General features: G+C 44.9%; 1 protein-coding gene across 3 annotated transcripts in view; it reads right to left on the reverse strand.

The window, feature by feature from the left end:
- Positions 1-27,843, reverse strand: part of LOC126272689 (cadherin-87A) — a 663,064-nt gene that overhangs the window by 233,912 nt on the left and 401,309 nt on the right. For all 3 annotated transcript variants that reach the window (XM_049975716.1, XM_049975724.1, XM_049975733.1), the window contains one exon: positions 20,462-20,533. In XM_049975716.1, the coding sequence (XP_049831673.1) occupies positions 20,462-20,522 (61 nt within the window). In that variant the 5' untranslated portion in view covers positions 20,523-20,533. The remainder of the gene's footprint in view (positions 1-20,461; positions 20,534-27,843) is intronic.

The raw sequence follows: 27,843 nt of genomic DNA on the forward strand, positions 1-27,843 counted from the left end.
TTTCACAGGATCGATGCTGCAAGGAGCACTGCTAACTTTGATTTCACAATTCCTTACTAACCGCTGACTTCTGGAACTTTCGGAGCCTAGAACGCCTTTTCCAAGAGATCTTGCCGTATAATGACAACAATGGTCTAGTGCTAGTTTCAAAATGGTTCTAAGCACTATGGGACGTAACACCTGAGGTCATCAGTCCCCTAGACTTAGAACTACTTAAACCTAAATAACCCAAGGACATCACAGACACCCGTGCCCGAGGCAGGATTCGAACCTACGACCGTAGCAGCAGCGCAGTTCCGGACTCAGTAGTGCTAGTGGCCACGCCCTCCTCGCCTGGGGAGGAGAGTCGGTGTTGAGATTTCCCGCGGAGCGGCTGCGCGCCGCAGATAAGTAACGTGCAGAATTTGGGTAGAAAGTGGAGTTAACAGCTAAAAAAAGAGCTACGTCGGTCTATAGGAGAAAAGTATTTCAGTTATTCTTCGGAGAGATTAAGTAAGAGATTTATTGTTGATAAGTGTCGTGTCTGAGAATCAGTCATTGTTGTGGAGCTACCGTGATCAGTGATTACCTGTTTAATTAATGTGAAAACGCAACGTAGCAATGGGTACATCGGTGTGAATAAGAAACCAACGTAACTGTTAAACGATTGATTGATTAACTGAGAGGATAAATGGGTCATCAGTCCCGCGATTCCGAAATTACTCCCAGAAGAAATGGGGTCCACTAAAAGTAGACGGATCCAGTCATGGGAATCAAATTATAAAATAATGAAGTTAAAACACACACTGTAAACGGCTTGAATGGTGAAACCAAATCTAAAAACTGGAAAAAAGGGCGGTCTTTCCATGGGGGAGTGGCCATGGAGCCCCAGACGGGGAAGACATGAAGAGAGGTCTCAACCACAACCACCCTGTTCCTGTTCCAGGAGTAAAGCAAAACTTTATATCTGGAAATAAAAACCACTTTGACGGAGGAAACTGAGGACCAGTTCAACCATCCGTGAATTTAAGGAATCTGGAAGACGATACATAGCACGAAGGGCCAAAAGAAGGGGACATTCCACTAATATGTGGGATACCGTCAGTCTGGTTCCACAACCACAGTGTGGAGGTAGCTCGTTACGCAGGAGGAAACAATGGGTAATCCCGGTATGATTAATGCGTAGACGGCATAAAACAGTGGAATTCTTCCAAGACGAGCGGAAGGAACAGCGCCAAACTGCAGTAGACTCCTTGACTGTACGGAGTTCATTACTAGGAACAGTAGTACACCGGACGTCATTCCACTTTTGGGCAAAGAGAGATGTGCCGTAGAGCCACATATCTGCAGCTGGCATCATGAAAGGGAAATGGGGTAAGCATCTGCTTCTCTAGCCGAATGGTCAGCCAGTTCATTCTCTGGGAAGCCACATAGCTTGGGACACAGAGAAAGACAACTGAGCAGGCGGCACAGTCAAGGGCAGAGAGGTCATGGATAGCAGAGACCAAAGGGTGACAGAGTAGCATCAGTCGATAGCCCGCAGGCTGCTCATCGAGTCAGTACAAATTAAAACACTGTGGAGGGAGGTCAGAGAAACAAATGGAGGGCTCTGTGAATGGCTAGAAGCTCTGCTGTCAACACGCTACGTGATCCCGGCAATAAATGGTGTTCTAAGCCAGTATAGGACGTGAAAACATTTCCCACCTTATCGATTGTCTTAGAACCATCAGTATAGAAGATGGTGCTAGTCTGGAACTCTGTAAGGATGGCACACACAAGACGCTGGATAACCGTAGGGGCGACAGAGACCTCAGGACCCTGGAATACGTCGGTCCTAAACCGTGGTCTAGGCACCATCGAACGGTGGTGGGGGGGGGGGGGGGGGGGGGGGGGGGAGCGGAGAGAAAATACAAAGGGCGCATTCCAGTGATTGGATGTGGAGATCCCGATAGGGGAAGTGAGACACACGCCAACCGGCAATCCCACCCGTGGGCGGTTGTCAGGAGGGAGACATCCCTCGTTTGCAAAGAGGACAGAGTACACGAGATGCTCAGGGAGTTGGCCACTGGCGATTGCGTAAGAAACCAGGAGTTGGCTCCGTGTATCTGTAGAGGGGGAATCCCCGCTTCTGCGAGGATACTGCCAACGGGACTAGTGCGGAAACGAGACTCGATGAAAGCAGGCATTTTTACGGAAGTATGTTGTGTATAAGGAACAATAAACACAAGTGGTTTGAACTGTTATCATTTCAAAGTGACATTTTTCAGTCTTTAACTGAATAACATCTACATCTACATACATACTCCGCAATTCACCATACGGTGCGTGGCGGAGGGTACCTCGTACCACAACTAGCATCTTATCTCCCTGTTCCACTCCCAAACAGAAAGAGGGAAAAATGACTGCCTATATGCCTCTGTACGAGCCCTAATCTCTCTTATCTTATCTTTGAGGTCTTTCCGCGAAATGTAAGTCGGCGGCAGTAAAATTGTACTGCAGTCAGCCTCAAATGCTGGTTCTCTAAATTTCCTCAGTAGCGATTCACGAAAAGAACGCCTCCTTTCCTCTAGAGACTCCCACCCGAGTTCCTGAAGCATTTCCGTAACACTCGCGTGATGATAAAACCTACCAGTAACAAATCTAGCAGCCCGCCTTTGAATTGCTTCTATAGCCTCCCTCAATCCGACCTGATAGGGATCCCAAACGCTCGAGCAGTACTCAAGAATAGGTCGTATTAGTGTTTTATAAGCTGTCTCCTTTACAGATAAACCACATCTTCCAAAAATTCTACCAACGAACCGAAGGCAACTATCCGCCTTCCCTACAACTGCCATTACATGCTTGTCCCACTTCATATCGCTTTGCAGTGTTACGCCCAAATATTTAATCGACGTGACAGTGTCAAACGCTACACTACTAATGGAGTATTCAAACATTACAGGATTATTTTTCCTATTCATCTGAATTAATTTACATTTATCTATATTTAAAGTTAGCTGCCATTCTTTACACCAATCACGAATCCTGTCCAAGTCATCTTGTATCCTCCTACAGTCACTCAACCACGACACCTTCCCGTACACCACAGCATCATCAGCAAACAGCCGCACATTGCTATCCACCCTATCCAAAAGATCATTTATGTAGATAGAAAACAACAGCGGACCTACCACACTTCCCGGGGCACTCCAGATGATACCTTTAACTCCGATGAACACCCACTATAGAGGACAACGTACTGGGTTCTTTTACTTACGAAGTCTTCGAGCCACTCACATACTTGGGAACCAATTCCATATACTCGTACCTTAGTTAGGAGTCTGCAATGGGGCACCGAGTCAAACGCTTTCCGGAAGTCAAGGAATATGACATCCGTCTGACACCCTTCATCTATGGTTCGCAAGATATCATGTGAAAAAAGGGTGCGTTGCGTTTCACAGGAGTGATGCTTTCTAAAGCCATGCTGGTGCATGGGCAGCAACCTCTCTGTCTCAAGGAAATTCATTATATTCGAACTGAGAATATATTCGAGATCCTGCAAGAAACCGATGTTAAGGATATTGGTCTGTAATTTTGAGGATCCGTCCTTCTACCCTTCTTATATACAGGCGTCACCTGCGCTTTTTTCCAATCGCTCGGGACTTTACGTTGAGCAAGAGATTCGCGATAAATGCAAGCTAAGTGAGGAGCCAATGCAGCAGAGTACTCTCTGTAAAACCGAATTGGATCCCATCAGGACCTGGCGATTTATTTATTTTCAACCCATTCAGCTGCTTCACAAACCCAGGGATGTCTATGTCCTCCATACGGGAATCTATACGTGACTCAAACGGCGGTATGTTTGTACGATCCTCCTGCGTGGAAAGATTTCTCAAAGGCTAAATTTAAAATTTCATCTTTCGTTCTGCTGTCTTCTGTTGCCAAGCCAGACTGATCAGTGAGTGACTGGATGGAAGCCTTCGACCCGCTTACCGATTTTACGTAAGACCAGAATTTCCTTAGGTTTTCTGCAAGATCTTTTGCTAAGGTATGACGGTGGTAGTGGTTGAATGCTTCGCGCATCGCTCTTTTTATAGCACCACGAATCTCTACTAACTTTTGCCTGTCCTCATTCTCCCGATCTTTCTTGTACCGCGAGTGCAACTGCCATTGCTTCCTGAGCATTCTCCGAATTGCGTTGTTAAACCACGATGGGTCTTTTCTGTCCGTAACCCACTTTTTCGGCACATACTTGTCCAATGCGTGATTTACAATGTGTTTAAAATTTGCCCATAATTCATCCACGTCCATCGTACCGGAAGTAAATGAAGTCGATTCAGTTACTAAGTGAGATACTAACAACTGCTTATCTGGTCTTTCTAGTAAGAATACTCTCCTAGCCCTCTTGACCGACTTTTTAACTTTCGTAACCATGGTCGTAATGGCAACATCATGATCACTAATCCCTGTCTCAACACTGAGACCGTCGATGAGGTCTGGTCTGTTCGTGGCTACCAGATCAAAAATATTTTCGTTACGCATTGGCTGTCGATTTAGCTGCTCAAGACAGTTTTCGGATAATGTGTTCAAAAGTAATTCACACGACAGCTTGTCTGTACCACCTGTACTGAATCCACAGACATCTTCAATATTTGAAAAGTATAAGAGACACATGTTTGTATTAGGCACAAGGTCAGGTTATTTACGTAACGAAGCGTGATCTTTACGTAAAGGTCCCATACTTGAGTCCGATAATCAGTAACTGAAATAAACAAAAAAAGAGACATTAATAAAAAAAGAAGTGAGACGACTTACGTCTGCCGCCGCGATAGGGGCAAAGCACCTTTACGTCTGTCTCCACGACAGAACACAGTTTACACGTTATCACCTGAGCAATAGAAGAGAAGTGTAGCTTTCCAATAAAGGCGCCAACCTGAAGAACAGCAATGAGCCACATTTCTAGACTATCTTTCCGAAACAATTTGTCAGCACGAGCCCCAGCTGGCAACGTCACTGAAACAGCCAGTGAACACTTCACGGAGGCAACGCTGAGAGTGGCAGACTCAGCCTCGTAAAGCCCGCCTCAAAGCACGAGACAATACGCGACAGCTGCCGCCTGACATCCATTACGGACAAGAATCGTGTCTTCAGGCAATGGCAGCTCACGAGACAACCTACGACAAAGAGGTCGCTAAACCGCCATCGCCGCGAAATAAATTCAGTGATGGAAGCAGACAGGCAATTTAGTGGCCTCTTTCTAAAAGCTTCCTTAGGTGCACCCAGCAACGAGTTAAAACTTCAGTTTCACAGAGCGGCTAATGCGAGTTACACCAGTCCTTGCAGCAACCAACGTTAACTCCACGGTGGTCAGAAGGTTAAGAGCAGTCCAACGAGTTAAAAATCAGGTTCTACAATTCCCGGATTGATTGTCTGTAGATACCGACGGATCCTGATAACTTCTATTTTTTGTACGGTACAAGTAGTAATATAATCTTCTGGTGGAATTGGCACCTAGTACACCTGTTATGATGGTCACAGTTACGAGCTTCCAAGTCCAAAAAAGCTGAAAGTGCAATATGGCACAGTACAAGCGGAGAATCTGCTACTGGAGAAGTATATAAAGCAAATTAGTGTCCGAGACAAAAGAACATTATTGCAGTTAGAAACTTGAATTGTTATTTTTTTAAGACTATATAATTCAGTTTCTGATATTTTAAATAGTGAAAACGTAACGGATTTGTTGAAGGAGCATTTGGAACTTCAGGGTGATGTCAATGTATTACAATAATCTCAGCAAGTAAGGAAATTGGCTCTGACCCTTCATATTTATTCTACGAGGGCGTAGAGCTACTTGCGAAAGTTTATTAAATTATCTCAACCATGAACACTTCACTGCTATTATTGAGAAGTTCCTTATTTATAAACAGTGTCCATCTTTTTACAGCAACTTAGTTTGGGGAAGAAGCTCGTTACGTGAAACATAAACCTGCACAACAAGCACTATTTTATATGCAGGATAAATCATTTGTTTAAATTTAAATGTTTTTAAGAGAAAGTTAAAGTTGCAAGATAAGTATTGATCGAGCTTATTTTATTTAAAGGTCAGTGAAAACGTTAAAAAAATAGAATGTCAATGAAAATATTGTAAAAATGAAAAGCCAGTGAAAACATTCTAGAAGTGAAGTATAATAAAACACTGTGAGAATGAAATTGAATAAAGTATTCTACTGTCTTATAAATCATTATTATTATTATTTACTACTTGTGTTAATCACTAGTAGCAAATAATTTTTTAAAAATATTCTCGTCCATAGTGGACTGGTTTTAGAAGCTTAAAATACAATCAAAAATACAGAATTTCTGTGTCAGTCGCAGTTTCTATTAGCTACCATAATGCGTTTCGAAGTTTACTATATAATCTTCAGGTAGTACCTGATGATATTGCATTGATTTACTTTCAGTCTGAGAGCAACAGGAAGTTATCGCTAGCAGAACAACATGTTTTGAGTCGTCTTGTGGTTCTGACTAAGTCGAAACGTTTATCCATATTTTACTTGTCGCTGCCAACCTGCATAGAAATCACCGATGTTTACTGTTTTTCGACAAAAAAGTAAAGCTAGCATGAACTACACAAAGTTAGTTAAAGCTAATGCCAAGGGGGCGTGACAAAGCAGACAACGTTCTTGACTTCAGAAAGAATGGCGGACGGGAATTCAGTTTGTTTCAAGGAAGGCGGACGTATAGCCACTCTATGACATTTGAACACGTTAGCGCCCAGCGAATTCCACATGACGGCCAACGAACCGTTTGCGGTCCTGATGAGAAAGCCAACATCCTCGCAGACACATTTACTGATAACTTCCGACCATATGAAGATCCTGTGGACAATACCATTGCCACGGTAGCCACAAGGCCGATGCTGCTGTGGTGTACGGGAAGGTGTCGTCGTTGAATGACTGTAGGAGGATACAAGATGACTTGGACAGGATTTGTGATTGGTGTAAAGAATGACAGCTAACTCTAAATATATATAAATGTAAATTAATGCAGATGATTAGGAAAAAGAATCTCGTGATGTTTGAATACTCCATTAGTAGTGTAGCGCTTGACACAGTCACGTCGATTAAATGGTGGTGGTGGTTAGTGTTTAACGTCCCGTCGACAACGAGGTCATTAGAGACGGAGCCCAAGCTCGGGTTAGGCAAGGATTGGGAAGGAAATCGGCCGTGCCCTTTCAAAGGAACCATCAAGGCATTTGCCTGGAACGATTTAGGGAAATCACGGAAAACCTAAATCACAATCGCTCGAGACGGGATTGAACCGTCGTCCTCCTGACTGCCAGTCCAGTGTACTAACCACTGCGCCACCTCGCTCGGTCGCGTCGATTAAATATTTGGACATAACATTGCAGAGCGATATGAAGCGGGACAAGCGTGTAATGGCAGTTGTGGGGAAGGCGGATAATCGTCTTCGGTTCATTGGTAGAATTTTGGGAAGATGTGGTTCATCTGTAAAGGAGACAGCACATAAAACACTAATACGACCTATTCTTGAGTACTGCTCGAGCGTTTGGGATCCCTATCAGGTCGGATTGAGGGAGGACATAGAAGCAATTCAGAGGCGGGCTGCTAGATTTGTTACTGGTAGGTTTGATCATCACGCGAGAGTTACGAGAATGCTTCAGGAACTCGGGTGGGAGTCTATGGAGGAAAGGAGGCGTTCTTTTCGTGAATCGCTACTGAGGAAATTTAGAGAACCAGCATTTGAGGCTGACTGCAGTACAATTTTACTGCCGCCGACTTACATTTCGCGGAAAGAACTCAAAGATAAGATAAGAGAGATTAGGGCTCGTACAGAGGCATATAGGCAGTCATTTTTCCTTCGTTCTGTTTGGGAGTGGAACAGGGAGATAAGATGCTAGTTGTTGTACGAGGTACCCTCCGCCACGCACCGTATGGTGGATTGTGGAGTATGTATGTAGACGTAGAAGGCCGCCCATACACACTGACCGGCCACACAAATGTGATTACCTGTCAAAGGCCTGAACAAGCATCTTCTGCAGCGGTGATCGCTGCAAGACGCGCAGGAAGACAGTCAGTGAGGTTCGGAAGGTACCGACAGGGAATGGAGCCATGCTAAGTGCTGCTGCCACCCCACTAGGTTTCTCGGTTGAGGATTCATGGCGCGAACAGCCCGACCCAGGTGGTCCCACAGATTCTTGATTGGCTTTAAATCCGGGGAGTTTGGTGGTCATGGAGTACAGAAAACTGATCCTGGTGCTCTTGCTCTCCGAACCACACACGTACACTGCGAGCTGTGTGACACATTGCATTGTCCTGCTGATGGTGGGACAGTGCCGAGGAACAACAAATGGCATGTAGGGGTGGACATTGGCCCCAAAGATAGATGTATGTGTGTGAGCGTTCTAAAATGACGAGATCACCCAGGGAATGCCCTCCGTTCTGTCTCGCCTGACAACTGTTGCAAGGTGTTTGCTTTCATACGTTTCACGCCGTGCACGCCAACGGCCATCTGTCTGATGAAGCAAAAAACGTTATCCACCTGAGAAGGCCACCTGTCGTCACTCAGTTGACTTCCAGTTGCGGTATTGGCGTGCGTTTTGGATAGTACAATTTTGCAATGCACAATACACTTTAATCAAGGCAGCGTATGAATAGTTTACAAACTTAGCCGTTTCAGAAAGGCAATAATCATTCCCTTTTGGACTTCAGATAAATCATTCCATTTCTGCATTACAATAGTGGCTACATTGTTTTCCGCGTTCTCCGACACTATTTATATACCTTCCACTGTTAATGCTGCCACCTGACGTCTGCGTTGATGTCGAACACAGGCTGTGGTCACATTAATGTGGCTGGCCCGTGTATCTCGCAGACCGTGATCATGGCGACGAGATTCAGCCTGTTACCGCTGAATAAGTTGCACCTTCACTGCGTCACGTCAACACCAAGAATGCAGGAGCACTGAACGGCATTCCTAACACTATCCTGAATCAGCAATCCTCTATTGCCACTGCACAGTGGGCAGATATTTTTACTGACAGGGTCGGTTGCTATTCTGTGGTGGGGAAATGTACTGAGGTAATAGCCATACCGCCGGCCGGTGTGGCCGAGCGGTTCTAGGAGCTTTAGTCGGGGACCGCGCGACCGCTACGGTTGCAGGTTCGAATCCTGCCTCGGGCATGGATGTGTGAGATGTCCTTAGGTTAGTTAGGTTTAAGTAGTTCTAAGTTCTAGGGGACTGATGACCTCAGATGTTAAGTCCCATAGTGCTCAGAGCCATCAGTAGTCATACCAAATGATGGCAAGTATCTTCGCGTACAATATGGAAGACCTTTGAAGGAATCCGTCGTCTCCTGTGCCGCATCGAAGATGTGGCTCTTACAGCTGGAGAACAATCCGGGTTGCAGTGGAGCCACTCGAAGGAATATCAGTTCTACGGTTGGTAGAGGAATCCTTCGATGCCGTGGATCGCCAGGAGTACTTTGGAGCCGTTTTCATGGACACCTCCAGAGCTTTCGACAGTGACATGACGGCTCTCGTACGTTTTTATGCTCCAAGGTTACTTGACAGCCCAGATGTTCCACGCAAGAGTACAAAACGGCGCGTCCACCGAACGCAGAATCCATGTAGATGTACCACAAGAATCGGTTCTCTGGTCGATCCTGTACAATATGTACACTACCGACTCATCCAGGACCGACTGCATACAGCTGGCGCTATATCGGAATGTTACGGATATGGTCGCCCATAGCATGGGTACGTACATTCTCCAGCTTCGACTGTAGAGCGCCTTTAGTGAGACAGCCAGTTGGGCAGTCAAGAGATGGCTCAGGTTTGAAGGCGGCAGAACCCAGTGCATCATAATAACCTGCCGACCAGTTCTAGCGGACCTTCGGCAGATCAGCATCGTTGGCAGCAGAGTTCTCCAAGGCTATACAGCATGTTACCTTGGCATCACGCTGCACAGGGGCCTAAGGGGGCATCAGCATATTGTCGACATCAGAATAAAGGCTACTGAAAGGCTCATCACCTTGTACCCAGTGCTCAATCCAAAGTCGGAATCGCCTCCAGATCTCTGCGTTATACTGTCCAAGACGCTGTTTCGTCCTCTACTCGAGAAAGCTGAAACAGCATGAAACAACACAGCAGAAAATGTCAAAGGCTCCAAACTATGCAGAATCGAGTGCTAAGGATAACGGTGCATGTGGAGCACCATGTCCCATCAGACATCGTACACCAAACTGCTAACGTTCAATATCTGTCTGAACGTTACCGCGTGACTGGATGATCATTCTACAGAAAAACGCAGGCCTCGTGAAACCCGAAGGATCCAGGGGTTTGAGCACAAAATATGTTTCCTAGCGTCATTCTAGCCAGCACCAGAAGAGAGTGAAGAAAATAGGTCAGCAAGACGACAAATAAACAATAACGAATAACAAGAACAAGCGTAAAAAGAAAGACAAGAATAATTGGAAGATTTAAACTCCATAAAACACCAGGGAAGAAGAAATCCCGACGAAGACCCATCGTTGTCGCAGCATCTGATACAGCTGTTGAAATCCCCTGGGTTCGTACGTCCTTACAGGAACTTAGTGCCAACATGGAGCAACCATCCCAACTTTCTGTGAACCACTAGTATGCCTTAAAATTAATGAAAAACAATGAACAACACAAAATGACACAACACTCTGACTTAAAGTTTATTACGTTCGCGAGAAAATAAAAGATGGTCCCATTCTTTTTCCAGTGTTACAAGACGGGATAAGTTGGCAGACATGTTCACCAAAGCACTTTCAAAATAAAAGTTTTAAAGTAATTGCAAATCATTATGAATTGAGTCTTTAAAATTAGAAAGTAAGAGTAGGATTGTTGCGTAGAACAGCTTATTGTGCTGATTATCCTTGACCTGCCTGTGTGTAGGTATATGTAAGAGCTTCCGAAAGAAATTTCTGTATAGTCCAAAGGCCCAGGTATGTTGACAGACGAGATCATTATGTTGCAGAGTAACGCCCGCCGACATATTTCCATGGCTATTACGGCTACAGTGCGGAAGTTCCGCTGGAAAGCCCGTAGATATTGCCCATACAGCCCCGATCCCTCCCCACAGGCTTTCCATATTTTTGAAGCCCTTAAGAAAGACATCCGCTTCGGACGAAGAGCACACCAGGGTACTATCATGATTCCTTAGACAACTGGAAACATTTTTCCGTGAAGTCGTTGACCGTCATGTCTCACAGTGGAATAAATGTATTAACAGTTTTGGCGATTACTTTTGAAATAATAAATAGTTTATTTATTTTTTCCCAAGTTTCTCTTATTCTTTTGACTGTCCGTTATACATATAAGTCACATCTGATGTAATTTTTATCTTTGGCACTTCTAACTGACACATGATTCCCTGCACACCGTTTTTCTATTAGCATTGTTAATTGCTAGGTTTCTGTGTGCTGCGTTTAAATATAGTTTTGCTCAAGAAATAAAACTTGTTCTTAATAAGCTGTTATAACTTGATTACAGGCTATCCAACAGTTTGCGTAGCAATTTGGGCAGCGGGCTTCTGAGGAATGTGTTTAGAACTGCCCATTCGGACTAAAAAAGAATCAGTTACACAGAAATACAAACTTGTGGCAGTAGCCTACCCTGTCAGTTGATCTACCTTCAGTCATGTTTCGGTTTTTGTAATTTTTTTCTTGTATGGAAACCAAGTAATTCTAAGATCACTCATTATATGTCCTTATCATGAATGTTACTCACTCTTATAATAAGCGTATTGAGTAGGCATACAGGATGGATCATTTTTATCCATAATGGAGAATAAATCGGGATAGAGGTAAGATACAGCAAAATAAAAGTTGTAAGTGACGAAGAGGATCACACATTGCTACTAATGGCCGTGAACTTGAACGTTATTTTCAAGGTGATTTGATTTACAGTTCGAGAGAGCGGCAAGTTTTACGTATGAAACGATTCTTATTCAGGGTCATGACAAGGTTCAATCAAATGACAACGTTTTTAGTTCTAGTAGGGATTAACTCGGAATAGAGTAAGGATACAGAAAATATAATGTTAGACGCAGATTGGAAGGGGTATAATTATCGAAGGTCATCCAAAGACTGAGTTTTGTTTCATGGAAACTCCTATTTCTGATATCGGATCTGGTAAGAGAAAACATAGATTGGAGCTTTAGTTTTAATTAACGTGTTTATTTGCAAAAATAAATACATCACAGCGTATAAATGTTATTGCGGCATTTGCAAGACTGAACAAACATCAATAAAACGAGACCATTGATTTACAAATTGTTGGATGAGTCCCCACACCTCTTACTCCTCGGAATACCCCTTCCAATTTGTATCTAGCATTGTACGAGTACTTTGCTATATTCCTCCTATCTAATCTCTATTAGAACTAAAACATACTTGCTTATTTGACTTTCGTTGAACTAGCCATGACTTAGAATAATGCGTCATCTTTTACGTAAAATTTGCCGGTCTTTTCAAATTTTGAATCAAATATTAGGGTCCTCCCCCCCCCCCCCCAAAAAAAAACAATACATTAACCAACAAAACCTCTTGAAATTAACCTTCGGTATGCGTGACTCTCTTCGCCACCAACAACTTTTATCTAAAGCATTTTGCTGTATCTGATCTCCATCCCGAGCTCTCCATTATGGATTAAAATGGTCCACCCCGTATATGCACTACTTGTACATCCGTGAACGTTTGTGATCTTTTGTTCGAAGAGATCAGAAAATAAAAGTGTAATTTGTATGAAAATCAACATAAAGCGTTATAAATAAAACAAAACAGTAACTGAAATAAAGGCTGTTTGTTCTCCTCTTAAATCAACATCTGCTGCTGGGTAATACAGAGTATCGCGTTACTCCTCCCCGTACACTGTGACGCGGTTGGCTCTTCCTTGGCATGCTGTCCCACAGTCATCCAGACACTGCTCCTCAAGTCTGTTTGACACTTCCACAGCGACACTCCTGGGCACATGCAGTAAATCAGAGGGGTTTCCGCAACGACACACCGCAAATTTCAACAAACCCGAAGAACGCTCAGTTGGGTTCTTGCCATCATATGCCCCTGGCCATGCCGTTCAGTTGATTTCTGTCTCCTGGACAAAGGTGGACAGGAGGCGGCGTGGTTGAGGGATAGTGCTTTATCGACTTGGAAGCCGAAATCATCTCGGATGTGTTGGCTGCAGCTGAACAATAGTTCGTGAATCCTTTTCCGTTGTTGCACAGTCCTAAAATTTCTCATAGGTGGCGAAGAGAGATGTTCGGCGTCCGTGTGTACTATTAGCACCAATAGTTTACTGTCCCGTTTCCTGCTGAACCAGCGGGACACCGTGACAGAAACGTGCCTTTGTATCTGGTAGTCTACAATCTTCCCAACGATGTTAATCAGGCATCAGACAAATCTTGCACTCGTCAGCCATGAAAACCCGACGGGTTTGCATGCCTGCTTCGTTTTAGCGGACTTTTACTTTTCGCATTCTCCTCGCGGTATCTGAATGTCGTGTGGCTCAGTGGCCTGGTGCCAGTCTTCCAACAGCACGCTGTTTCGACTACTTGCGTGTCCTTGACCTATCAGAGCTATCCATCCGTTGACGTCGAATCCGGACCTCATGTCGTTTCTGTCGAATATTCACAGCACTGGGAAGTGAATTCTACACTACTGGCCATTAAAATTGCTACACCAAGAAGAAATGCAGAGGAAAACGGGTATTCATTGGACAAATATATTATACAAGGACTGACATCTGATTACATTTTCACGCAATTTGGGTGCATAGAACCTGCGAAATCAGTTCAAAAATGATTCAAATGGCTCTGAGCACTATGGGACTTCATATCTGAGGTCATCAGTCCCCTAGAACTTACAACTACTTAAACCTAACTAACCTAAGGACTTCACATACATCTATGCCCGAGGCAGGATTCGAACTTGCGACCGTAGCGATCGCACGGTTCCAGACTGAAGCGCCTAGAACCGCTCGGCCACACAGGCCGGCTGAGAAATCAGTACCCATAACAACCACCTCTGGCAGTAATAACGGCCTTGATACACCTGGGCACTGAGTCAAACAGAGCTTGGATGGCGTGTACAGATACAGCTGCACATGCAGCTTCAACACGATACCACAGTTCATCAAGAGTAGTGACTGGCGTATTGTGACGAGCCAATTGCTCGGCCACCAATGACCAGACGTTTTCAGTTAGTGAGAGATCTGGAGAATGTGTGGTCCAGGGCAGCAGTCGAACATTTTCTGTATCCAGAAAGGCCCGTACAGGACCTGCAACATGCGGTCGTGCATTATCCTGCAGAAATGTATGGTTTCGCAGGGTTCGAATGAAGGGTAGAGCCACGGGTCGTAACACATCTGAAACGTAACGTCCACCGTTCAAAGTGCCGGCAATGCGAACAAGAGATGACCGAGACGTGTAACCGATGGCACCCCACACTATCACGCCGGGTGATACGCCAGTATGGTACGCTTCCAATGTGCGTTCACCGCGATGTCGCCAAACACGGATGTGACCATCATGACGCTCTAAACAGAACCTGGATTCATCCGAAAAAATGACGTTTTGCCATTCGTGCACCCAGGTTCGTCGTTGAGTTCACCATCGAGGCGCTCCTGCCTGTGATGCAGCGTCAAGGGTAACTGCAGCCATGGTCTCCGAGCTGATAGTCCATGCTGCTGCAAACGTCATCGAACTGTTTTTGCAGATGGTTGTTATCTTGCAAACGTCACCACCAGCTGACTCAGGCATCGAGACGTGGCTGCACGATCCGTTACGGCCATGCGTATAAGATGCCTGTCATCTCGACTGCTAGTTATACGAGGGCGTTGGGATCCAGCAAGGCGTTCCGTACTACGCTCCTGAACCCTCCGATTCCATATTCTGCTAATAGTCATTGGATTTCGACCAACGCGAGCAGCAGTGCCGCGATACGATAAACCGCAATCGCGATAGGCTACAATCCGATCTTCATCAAAGTCGGAAACGTGATGGTACGCATTTCTCCTCCTTACACAAGGCATCACGACAACGTTTCACTACGCAACGCCGGTCAACTGCTGTTTGTATATGAGAAATCGGTTGGAAACTTTCCTCATGTCAGCACGTTGTAGGTGTCGCCACCGGCGCCAACCTTGTGTGAATGCTCTGAAAAGTTAATCATTCGCATATCACAGCATCTTCTTCCTGTCGGTTAAATTTCGCATCTGTAGCACGTCATCTTCGTGGTGTAGCAATTTTAATGGCCAGAAGTGTAGTTTAAACTGAAAATTCCGTAGTCCCATAGGTATTCGATCCCGCGATCTTTCATTTCCACGCACACGCTTTACTGCTAAATCATTCTTAATTCCGTTTTTGTTGCAAACACAAATAAAAACGCTACTTCTTCTGGGCATAAAGTGAATCTTCTTTGAGAAACATTCATACCTGAAAGTCCTTTTTGGGTGTAATTACAAAACAATAATCTTCTTTTCTTGCAGTAAAGCAAAAGTTTACCACTTCGGCATGTACTGTTACAAAGGCAATTCTCTCCTCTATGGTATTTAATTAAATTAGAATATTTTTTTATTTTAAAATCTGGTGTAGCCTCCACGGGCCGTACTGTAGGCGCCGACTCTGTCGACCAGTCGACAGTACAGGTGAAAGGAAGATTGAGTTTAACGTACTGTCGACATCGAGGTCATTAGAGACAAAGCAAAATATCGGGTTGTGTCAAGGAATGGGGAAGGAAATAGGCCGTGCTCTCTCAGAGGAACCATCCCGGTACCTGTCTAGTGCGACTCAGATAAATCACGGAAAAATCTAAATCTGGATGGCCGGACACAGGTTTGAACCGTCGTCCTCCCAAGTGCGAGTCCAGTGACTAAGCACTGCGCTATCTCACTCGGTGGATCGTACAAAAGGCGAATTCTATTCTGGGATACGCTATGCCACGCCAGGTCGACTTGTTCACATAGTTCTGTAAGAGTTGTTGGTTCACGAGTAGCACGAGTTCCATTATATCCCACACGTACTCGATTGGAGACAAGTCGGGAAACAGTGCTGGCCAGAGAAGTTGCGGCACGTCTTGCAGAGCACGTTGACTTTCCCGAGCGAGCATTATCCTGTTGGAACAACACGTCACCTCCCTGCTGCAGGAACGGCAAAAGAATGGCTCTAACAAGATTCTGTGCGTGCCGAGCGCTGGTTAGCGACCCCTCCAGAAAGACCAAAGTTGAACGAGAGTTGTAGCTTATCGGACGCCAGATCATAAGGAATGGGCTGGCGCCAGTGTCTCTTGGACGAATGCATTCTACAGATGTAGATGTGTCGGGCGCTAAAACATCACTTGTGTGCAGGCAGATACTGTTTCCATCACTGAAGACCACGGCGTGCGATGCCGTTTTCTAAGTGATCTTCTGACGACACCAACCGAGTCGCGCAGGTTGATGCTGTAGCTTGAGTGGCTAGAGACGGACTTGTCCGTAGTCCCAAGACAATACCCGGTTCAAAACAGTTCGTGTTGACACGTCTTGGCTCACAAGACCTCTTATCTGTGGTGCGGTAGCTGTGCGTTCTGTCACTGCTGGCCTCAAAATATGACGATCCTAGCGGATGTCTGTGCTGCGTGTGTAACACCATAGCTTAGACACTACATACCTTTTGTTGATTCATGTAGCTTTCTATTTTGTTCAACATCCCATCGTTGAATTTCTGTAATTAGTATATGATTAATTCAATACTGTAATGAAGAGTAATCTCTGTAATATGACAATATGAGCTGATGATGTTTTGTCTTCCTCATATAATCTCTTTGGTTATCTTTGAGGTTGAATAGTTTTGTTTAGATAATTTTTTTGTAGAAATATAAATATTGCAAATGTTCTGCTTTAATTAATATGTTTGGTTATTATTATGTAATTGCTGATCCTCACTTTTGTATGTAAAAGGTGCTGTGGTTCCCCTCCGGAACGGAATTAGTAGCGCGCAAATTGTGGTTAGCATAGGTAGAAGAGGTGGACCAAGATTCAGTTGGGGACGAGGTACCAAAATATCAACTGCTCATGTAAAAGTTGTATATTGGGCTGGTTCCGAGACAGAGACTTTTTCTGGCGCTTTCCAATGCTTCGGATGGATGGATGAAGAGATGGAACTATTCTGGAATTGGTATCTATCATCGGCACCAAGAAATGACAGAGTCCAGCAATTCTACCTGCAAATCCACCTACCAACATGCAATCGCCATCACATTGCGCAGTCACTGTAATGGAACACTATAGTAATGCACAGTGAAGGATCAGCTCATAGGATGTTATAGTGTACCCAAATATAAGGCGAAATTTGACTGAACTCTTGTACCTACCAAAATTTATCCTCTGACATATCCACTTAGGGTCCCTCCCACGCTAAAGTGTTTACCGAGTGTCCTTTATTGAAGGTATATTGAAATTAATATGGAAATAGAGTGTGCTAAAATTAATATTGTTTGTTGAAAGGATCTTACAAATACCTCAAATTGTTTCACTGCAGTAAAAGTTCAGAACTGCAACTGTTGAGAGTTATACGTTCATGCTTGCTAAGTGGTTCACTGATGTAATGAAAGTGTGTTTAGTTTGCTCTCCTACGGAGGTCAAGATTAAGCCCCCCCCCCCCCCTCCATTGAAAGTTACTTAATTATAGAAAGGTTCAATTACTCTTGCTATTCAAGTCAAATTCTGTGCAATATTGGGTTCCTCTTGTGTATTAAAAGTGCATATTAATGTTGTAACAGGATCCATAGTTTGACTATTGTGCTCATACTACATAACGTTCAATACAAAGGCAACTATCTATGAGAAAGGTAACTTCTTTATTCAAAATACAGTGAGAAGTAATCTGTTAGCGAATTCCATTTAATTTTCATTGTAACTAAAAAGGTGTTTAGTAGTGAGAGACTTAATCTATGCACAATAACTAATTTTGCAGTACGCCATATCTATATTTCATGTCAGATAGGAATATGTTTGTAAAGTAATATTTTTTTATTCTAAAGTGCACTGTATAGTAATTTTATTGAAACCACTCAGTTTGACTAAGCCCTGAAGATAGTAGTGTGCATCGTTATCTGTTATATTTATTCAAATAGTTTGTTCTGCTCTATCTGTCAACTCCAAACTTAACATTAACATATGCAGGTGTCAGAGTTCATTGCACTCGCGTGTGTTTGTCCGTTAAAGTTACTCATACCTACTTTCTTAAACAAGAATGTTAATCATTCTCATGCCTAATTAGGCTGGCGACCGTTTTCTTTATTCTTCGAATAGTGTAGATAGGTAAAACATTGTTTGTATTTACGTAATTTTCACTTTCACTTCCGATAAGCCACCCCCGTCAGGTACAACACGGTCAAAATAACAAAATTCCTCTCAGAGGGTAACACTGCTCTGTTTCTTTATACTATAATTGCTTGAATAAAAATAATTTCATTATACAAACTGCCTCCAGCTTTGAGGTTATGGTATAGCAGTAGCGGACTTCCAGAAGGGTGTGAGAACGTTCGTGTGACGGCTGACACCAGCATCGTTGCACAACTGACTCGGTACATCCAGCTTGTGTGGCAGTTCTCCGAAAGGACCATACCGCCACTCGGAAGGTCCCAGATTAACCCATTATAACTAATTCACTTGGCTTTAGGAAGCACGAGTGCGTCTCCATGGATTGGTTGCTGCTTGCTTCACACGTTTGCACCGTACTGAGCCTTCTGGCTGTGAGCGTTCCCCATTATAGTTCAGACACAGATGACGCTCTTGTAGCTGTGCCACTACGCTATCTGCTGAAAAACGAAGATGAAAACATTATCTGTACATCTACAGGTACTGTCATCTGATCAAAATTGACGTCCTCTCTCCGTATGTACCAATTTTTTCCTGCAGTGTATTTCAGATGGGTTTAATAATCCTTAACTGCCTGTTTCAATGCATTCGAGCTCTTGATAGCACATGCCCAAGTTAAGACCTTTAGTGGGTACCTTTCATTGACATACCGATTTCCCGTGGGGTCTGTACACAACCGAGCACTCGTGACGCATTGCGGACAAGGCGACTAGTGTGACGTCACAAGTTCGTTGCGGGACCCAGATTCGTCATGTGCTCGCTCAAACAGATCTGACAACTAGGCCCGACTCGTGATGCCTAAAAGGTATGATTTGTAGAGACCTTAACTCTTGGTCGGCTGCTATCGGTACGAGGTTCTTTTCAGTTCAGTGGCTGACAGCAGCTGTTCAACGATCGAGCGACGTCGCTCTGTTATACGCTTATTCCGTGGTTCACCTCCCTACTGACAACACTAAGGCCGGTATTACACTATCAAATTTCTTTGTCAAAGATTTGATCAAAGATGTGATCAAATATATTTGACAAAGATCTTTGACGTAGCGCTAGAAGGGGAATTCCACTGTCATCATATTTTTCGTCAAAGTTCAAGATGGCTGACAACAACAACTTGTTATTAACCGCAGCAGTTGCATGTACCACAATTGCACTGTGTGCACATGCGGAAGAGAAGCGGAAGAAAGAAGGAAAACATACCTGGCTGAAGCCGTGGGTTTTACGACGATACGATAAAAGCACTGAACAAAACTTGTTATGCGAGCTTATAGTGGAGGACGTCAAGTCGTACATCAATTACTTAAGAATGGATGAGCATACATTTCTGTATGTGCTCAGTGAAGTGTATTCTCATATCACAAGGCACAATATTCACTTGAGAACTTCTACATCTGCAGAAGACTAGCTCACTGTAACACTCTGATTCCTTGCTACAGGAGAGGGTTAGGTTAGGTCAGGTCAGGTCAGGTCAGGTCAGATTAGGTTAGGTCAGGTCAGGTCTCCAATCTTCTTAATCTATTTTTGTGTTCAGGGTGACTGGCATTGTAAAGTGCCTCATCAGCTTCATACATCTCTCCTAATTTTGTAGTTGTCGGCACACACCAATTGTATTAACCGGCAATGTTTAAAAAACACTACAGACGGCAGAACGCTGCAGCGATGCTAGCGCTCCATGTGGTAACATGTCACATTGCAGTGAACAGAAGACAAGCGACTTCTTTGATCAAATCTACAGCGAGGTCCTAGATTTGGTCAAATATTGGACATCATTAAGCCATCAAATGCATGTACGGTGTGAATTTGAGATGGCCCTTTGAGGCGTGTTGACACGTGCCGCATTGTTCCGTTCACGAATGGAGACACAGGGCACTCTATTTAACCAAAGGATTACTTTTAAAGTCATTACACGGGCGGCCTGTCCGCAGTGCAGAGCATCATGAAAGTCATTTCCAATTAAGAAACACACTCGGGGGGATGGTGCAAAATATTTTTTGGTCAGTTTATTTTAATGTGAAATCAGATGCGCTGCTCGAACAACTACGAATCAGTCGGCACAGCAAAGTAGCGTTGTTGCAGAAGTAGGATCCGTTCGTGGCAGTACTCACCAGCGCATGGCGCAGCCGCACACGCCAGCAGCAGCACAGCCAGCAGCGTCGCGCGCTCCATCTGCCGGCACTCTGCAACAAAGGAAAGAGGCGGCTTGTCACGGCGTGTTCACATTAACGTGGCGGCCGGGTGTGGGTCCTGCCTGGCGGCGGATTAGCCGAAGCCACCGCGAATGGCGCCGCCAAAGCCCGGGCTCTGGCCTCGGCGCACAGTCAAACGCTTCTGCATCCTAACAGAGTTCCCACAGTGCTGAGGCAGCGTGGGCCACGCTGGGTGTGGAGTAAGATATTGTAACAAATATTAGACATATTTAACATTTTTCTCTGAGAGGTCTCTCTCTCTCTCTCTCTCTCTCTCTCTCTCTCTCTCTCTCTTACACACACACACACACACACACACACACACACACACACACACGCAAATACAGGGTGATCAAAAAGTCAGTATAAATTTGAAAACTTAATAAAGCACGGAATAATGTAGATTGCAAGATGCGTGAAAGATTTCTTGCGCGCGTCGTTTGGTGATGATCCCGTGCTCAACCGCCACTTTCGTCATGCTTGGCCTCCCAGGTCCCCAGACCTCAGTCCGTGCGATTATTGGCTTTGGGGTTATCTGAAGTCGCAAGTGTATCGTGGTAGACCGACATCTCTAGGAATGCTGAAAGACAACATCCGACACCAATGCCTCACCATAACTCCGGACATGCTTTACAGTGCTGTTCACAACATTATTCCTCGACTACAGCTACTGTTGAGGAATGATGGTGGCCGGCCGGAGTGGCCGAACGGTTCTAGGCGCTACAAAAAATGGTTCAAATGGCTCTGAGCACTATGGGACTCAACTGCTGTGGTCATTAGTCCCCTAGAACTTAGAACTACTTAAACCTAACTAACCTAAGGACATCACACACATCCATGCCCGAGGCAGGATTCGAAAATGCGACCGTAGCAGTCGCACGGTTCCGGACTGCGCGCCTAGAACCGCGAGACCACCGCTACCGGCGTAGGCGCTACAGTCTGGAACCGCGCGACCGCTACGGTCGCAGATTCGAATCCTGCCCCGGGCATCGATGTGTGTGCTGTCCTTAGGTTAGTTAGGTTTAAGTAGTTCTGAGTTCTAGGGGACTGATGACCACAACAGTTAAGCCCCATAGTGCTCAGAGCCATTTGAACCATTTGAATGATGGTGCACATATTGAGCATTTCCTGTAAAGAACATCATCTTTACTTTTTCTTACTTTGTTATGCTAATTATTGCTATTCTGATCAGATGAAGCGCCATCGGTCGGACATTTTTCGAACGTTTGTATTTTTTTGGTTCTAATAAAACCCCATGTCATTCCAAGCATGTGTGTCCATTTGTCCCCCTCTATCTACATTATTCCGTTATTTATTCAGTTTTCAAATTTATACTGACTTTTTGATCACCCGGTACAAACAGGAGTGCTTTCTTACAGCTTATGCTATCACTGATTTGTACTCAATAAGTACACACCTGAACAAAAGTTTACTGCAATTACTTCTTATAGTACCCCAATTAAGCTTTGTGCAATGCGTTGTTGGCAAAATAAACATAATTCCTTCTGAAAACAAGAACTATTTTGGTTAGTTACAAAACAAGGCCGGCTCCCTTCTAAGTGTACATCTTGAAAACAAAAACAGTGAAAATCTTTATCTCATGATGATGATAATAATAAGGAGCGTATCGCATTGGTGGCCGGGAGACCCATCGCGGGGCGGTTCGGCCGCCGCTCCACAAGTTCTTTAACGCCCCTACGGCGAGTTGCGAGTGAATGGGGATGAAATGATGATGAAAGACACACAACACCCAGTCATCTCGAGGCAGAGAAAATCCCTGACCCTACCAGGAATCGAACCCGGGACCCCGTGCGCAGGAAGCGAGAACGGTACCGCAAAACCACGAGCCGAGGGCATGATGATGATTGTCAGTCTTTAGTAGTCATTATGTCCTCCTCGCAGACGGGTGAGTTCTGCCACTCTGCGAGGCGTGCTCTGGATGAGACAATCAAGTTTATCTTGGCGTATGAGGTCCTTCTCCTCAGTGGCAGCTTCACTGAGGTCCTGAAAATTGTCAGGTGGATTCGGACGCTATGCCAAAGCCACCTTCGACAGATCCCATGCATGCTCAATTGCATTCATGTCTGGAGACTATGCTGGTCAAAGCATTCGGTTGACGCTGCATATATGAAGATACCGAGACATGGCTAGAGTACGGTGCGCTCTTTCATTTCCATCGACAAGGCTGGTGTTGTCGCCCACTTCACGACTTTAGGGCCTTATAATCGTTTGTAGGACCTGTTGGAGGTATCGGGGACCAGTCTAACTGCCGTAGTCGGGATAAAGGGGTCCGCTGTCCCATCCTCATTGCCGCCCGGAACATTACACTTCCACCTGCAAACGGGTGGACTTCCTGAAAGTATCGGCGTTTCTGGTGTCGTGTAGCGCTGCTCCAAACCTTAGCACGTCTAGTGTCCGGTCGCCAATCAATCCTGGTCTCATCAGCAAACATGACATTACTTCATTCTCCAATGGTCCAGTGTTGATGTGCGAGAGCCAGGTCCTTCGACTGCATCGGTTCCACTGGTTCAGTGCAAAATAACCCCCTGATGCAATCTTTTACACACTGAGATACGAATCCCTGCTGCCAGGTAGAAGTCATTTCCAATACTTCTGGCAGCTGATGCTGGGCGCCTGCGAGCCGACAGTTGGAGGAAACGATCCTGCATTGGTGTTGTCATGCGAGGATGATCACTGCGAGGCCTGTCGTTCACATTTCTCATTTCTCTATACTTTCTCCACACATTAGACACATCGCTTTGGCTGACACGTAACCGATCGGCAACGTCTTGCTGTGTATGACCTGCAGAAAGTAAAGCCACTATCCTGACCTTGTCAGAGTGTTGCATGCCCCTATGTGGGGTGTTACTGCAGTGCTGGACACAAACTGAATGAAGCTATTGTTGATACTGGACTCCTCGTGGTGTGTCGTTGCGGCAGCGGTATGTTTACATGACTGGGAAACAGCCACAAAGCACGCTTTACTATATGAGCTCTCGCCCGGTTAGCCGTGCGGTCTAACGCACGGCTTTCCGGAATGGAAAGAAGCGCCTGGTCCCAGGCACCAATCCGCCCGGCGGACTTGTGTCGAGGTCCGGTGAGCCGGCCAGTCTGTGGATGGCTTTTAGGCGGTTCTGCATCTGCCTTGGCGAATGTGGACTGGTTCCCCTTATTCCGCCTCAGCTACATTACGTCGGCGATTGCTGCGCAGACAAGTTCTCTACGTACGCGTACACCACCATTACCACGCAAACATAGGGGCTACACTCGTCTGGTATGAGATGTTCCCTGGGGCGAGGGGGGAGGGTGGGGAGGGAAGGGGGGGTCCACCGAGGGCCGAACCGCACAATAACCCTGAAAGAGTGGTTCGGTGTGGGACGGCGGAGAGGTGAAGTGGACTGCGGTAGTCGTCGTGTGGTTGTGACCAGTGCGGCTGCGGCGGGGACGGAGCCTCTCCGTCGTTTATAGGCCCCCAGTTAACATACAATACCATATGGGCTCTAACTGGATAATGCACGTAGTACCTAGGTCAATGAGACCTCTAGTGTCGTTAACCACATTTGACGGTAGTATTTCGAACTTTTGTTGAGCAGTGTACATCGTGTTTTTTGGAACGAACATTCAGTCACAGAGTAAATTTCATTTGCTGCATACATAGTCCCTTGAATCTGTTTACACAGAACCATGTCTGAGCCTTCCATAATATGTTTCTGTGATTGCTTTGACGAAATATTGTGTTCCCAAAAATTTTCCATAGGGACTGCCTACTTTTATACTGGTAAGTCCACCTTTGATGACACTTAGTGATCAGTTCTTCGTTACATACAGTAAGAGTATCCGGATACTTTTGATAAGATCGTATATATTTATCAAGATCTTTCGCCATTACCAACATTTATTTTTCCCTAAAAGTAATGCGAAGTGTGAATGATACTACTGTGGCTATGCGACACGTGTCCTCTCAATCTGCTACTGACAGTGTTTAATATATGTAGCTGAGTAAACATACTATGATGAGAAGGAACCTTGAAATTAAACAGTTTATGATAACCAGTGGACTTCTTAAATTTGAGTTCATAAGAAGGCTCTATGTCGATCTAAAGTTCACTCATCTTACATGAACACACTCACTACCCTGTAAGACTTCGTTCCTCGTAAAGAGAAATATACTGTTCCCTATTGCTTGAATACTAACCATTGAAGAAATATCTCGGGCTCCTGTTCGGGCCAACGGATTCGTGATCAGATTCGTACTTCTACAATCCATGAGCCAATCTCTCATACTAAGAGCCTACGCGCCTTCTCTGTAGGCGTCAAAAGCTCAGCCCACTCCCTAGTTGACGGGAGGCAACCCTGCGTCACCTGTGATGTTGGTTCCAGCAGATATGGGTAAGGGTAAGATTTGATACGCCGTAGTAGTATCGATATATATAACCCTTACAATATACTGTAGTTTGAAACTGAATGAAGGAATTTCTTTTGCGTAACTCCTTCTATTCAGTGGAAAGAAAGTCTTGAAATTAATTACGACTGTAATACTATATTTAACAAAGTTAAGTAATTTCACGATATTGCACTTAAATGAAATGAACACCCTTCCACGCTGCAGAGATCCCTCAATGCGGTATCCATGTAATAGTATTCACATCGCGAGATGTACCAGAATTGGAAACAATCGTAGTAAGGTTGCAGAAGACAGGAATTGACTTTCCCAGGTCTGAGGAAGGCAAGGACGTATCATCTCTGATAACACTATTACAAGTAAAGCAGTCCTCAGCTTGATGGATGCACTCTTACGTCCGAAGAACGTTTCGCAAGTTCAGGCTACTTACGACTGCGGGTAGAATATTGCTGGGTCGTATTGTGACATAGAGTAGTTTGGACTTGGAGCGTTTGGCGTGTCGGCGGAGGAACCCACCGGTCAGTGATCTGTATACTATGTGGATGGAGAACACTCACATTTGGAGCACAGAACTTCCTCGTGCCGGCAACTTCACGTCATCCGTATTGCAGCCAGACGAAAGGTTTCTATCGACCTGTGTGTAACTAAGGACTGTTTATGTGATGATGATGCTTCTTCCAAAGCTGTTTCACAGAGGAAAACTGCACTGTGCTTCCTTCTCTAGATTGTCGCACAGTTGACAAAATGGTAGATATCGAAGTAGACGACAGAGGGATAGAGAAACAATTAAAATCGCTCAAAAGAGGAAAGGCCGCTGGTCCTGATGGGATACCAGTTCGATTTTACACAGAGTACGCGAAGGAACTTGCCCCCCTTCTTGCAGCAGTGTACCGTAGGTCTCTAGAAGAGCGAAGCGTTCCAAAGGATTGGAAAAGGGCACAGGTCATCCCCGTTTTCAAGAAGGGACGTCGAACAGATGTGCAGAACTATAGACCTATATCTCTAACGTCGATCAGTTGTAGAATTTTGGAACACGTATTATGTTCGAGTATAATGTCTTTTCTGGAGACTAGAAATCTACTCTGTAGGAATCAGCCTGGGTTTCGAAAAAGACGGTCGTGTGAAACCCAGCTCGCGCTATTCGTCCACGAGACTCAGAGGGCCTTAGACACGGGTTCACAGGTAGATGCCGTGTTTCTTGACTTCCTCAAGGCGTTTGACACAGTTCCCCACAGTCGTTTAATGAACAAAGTAAGAGCATACGGACTATCAGATCAATTGTGTGATTGGATTGAGGAGTTCCTAGATAACAGAACGCAGCATGTCATTCTCAATGGAGAGAAGTCTTCCGAAGTAAGAGTGATTTCAGGTGTGCCGCAGGGGAGTGTCATAGGACCGTTGCTATTCACAATATACGTAAATGACCTGGTGGATGACATCGGAAGTTCACTGAGGCTTTTTGCAGATGATGCTGTGGTGTGTCGAGAGGTTGCAACAATGGAAAATTGTACTGAAATGCAGGAGGATCTGCAGCGAATTGACGCATGGTGCACGGAATGGCAATTGAATCTCAATGTAGACAAGTGTAATGTGATGCGAATACATAGAAAGATAGGTCCCTTATCATTTAGCTACAAAATAGCAGGTCAGCAACTGGAAGCAGTTAATTCCATAAATTATCTGGGAGTACGCATTAGGAGTGATTTAAAATGGAATGATCATATAAAGTTGATCGTCGGTAAAGCAGATGCCAGACTGAGATTCATTGGAAGAATCCTAAGGAAATGCAATCCGACAACAAAGGAAGTACGTTACAGAACGCTTGTTCGCCCAATGCTTGAATACTGCTCAGCAGTGTGGGATCCGCACCAGGTAGGGTTGATAGAAGAGATAGAGAAGATCCAACGGAGAGCAGCGCGCTTCGTTATAGGATCATTTAGTAATTGCGAAAGCGTTACGGAGATGATAGATAAACTCCAGTGGAAGACTCTGCAGGAGAGATGCTCAGTAGCTCGGTACGGGCTTTTGTTAAAGTTTCGAGAACATACCTTCACCGAAGAGTCAAGCAGTATATTGCTCCCTCCTACGTATATCTCGCGAAGAGACCATGAGGATAAAATCAGAGAGATTAGAGCCCACACAGAAGCATACCGACAATCCTACTTTCCACGTACAATACGAGACTGGAATAGAAGGGAGAACCGATAGAGGTACTCAGGGTACCCTCCGCCACACACCGTCAGGTGGCTTGCGGAGTATGGATGTAGATGTAGATGTAGATGACGTTTGGTTTTTGGGGTGCTCAACTGCGCGGTCATCAGCGCCCGTATAAAGTCCCAACTTCTACACAGTGCGATTTTGACACAGTCCAATCTAGCCAGTCACGAATGATGATGATAATGAAATGATGAGGACAACACAAACACCCGGTCGCTTGGCAGAGAAAATTCCCAACTCGGCTTGGGATCGTGCGTGATCCAAAGGCAGCAACGCCAGCCACTAGACCGCCAGCTGTGGACAAGGACTGTTTACGCATTTCTAGTTATTAACCTAAAGCCATTGATTGTAACATTGGTTGAAATACCCTACTACCAGAGAAACACAATATTTCAATACATTATAAGATGACCGCACCATGTAAATGGAAACATTCCTTCCTTTAGATATGCTGAAAGTTTTACTGTCTCTCTGGTTTCGTTTCTGCAAAAGGTGCATAAATTATTAAAATAAAACTGTCAAAGCTGATTTGTTGTTGTTGTTGTGGTCTTTAGTCCTGAGACTTGTTTGATGCAGCTCTCCATGCTACTCTATGCTGTGCAAGCTTCTTCATCCCCCAGTACTTACTGCAACCTACATCCTTCTTAATCTGATTAGTGTAATCATCTCTTGGTCTCCGTCT

This window comes from Schistocerca gregaria, chromosome 1 (assembly GCF_023897955.1).
Source record: "Schistocerca gregaria isolate iqSchGreg1 chromosome 1, iqSchGreg1.2, whole genome shotgun sequence".
Taxonomy (NCBI): Eukaryota; Metazoa; Arthropoda; class Insecta; order Orthoptera; family Acrididae; genus Schistocerca; species Schistocerca gregaria.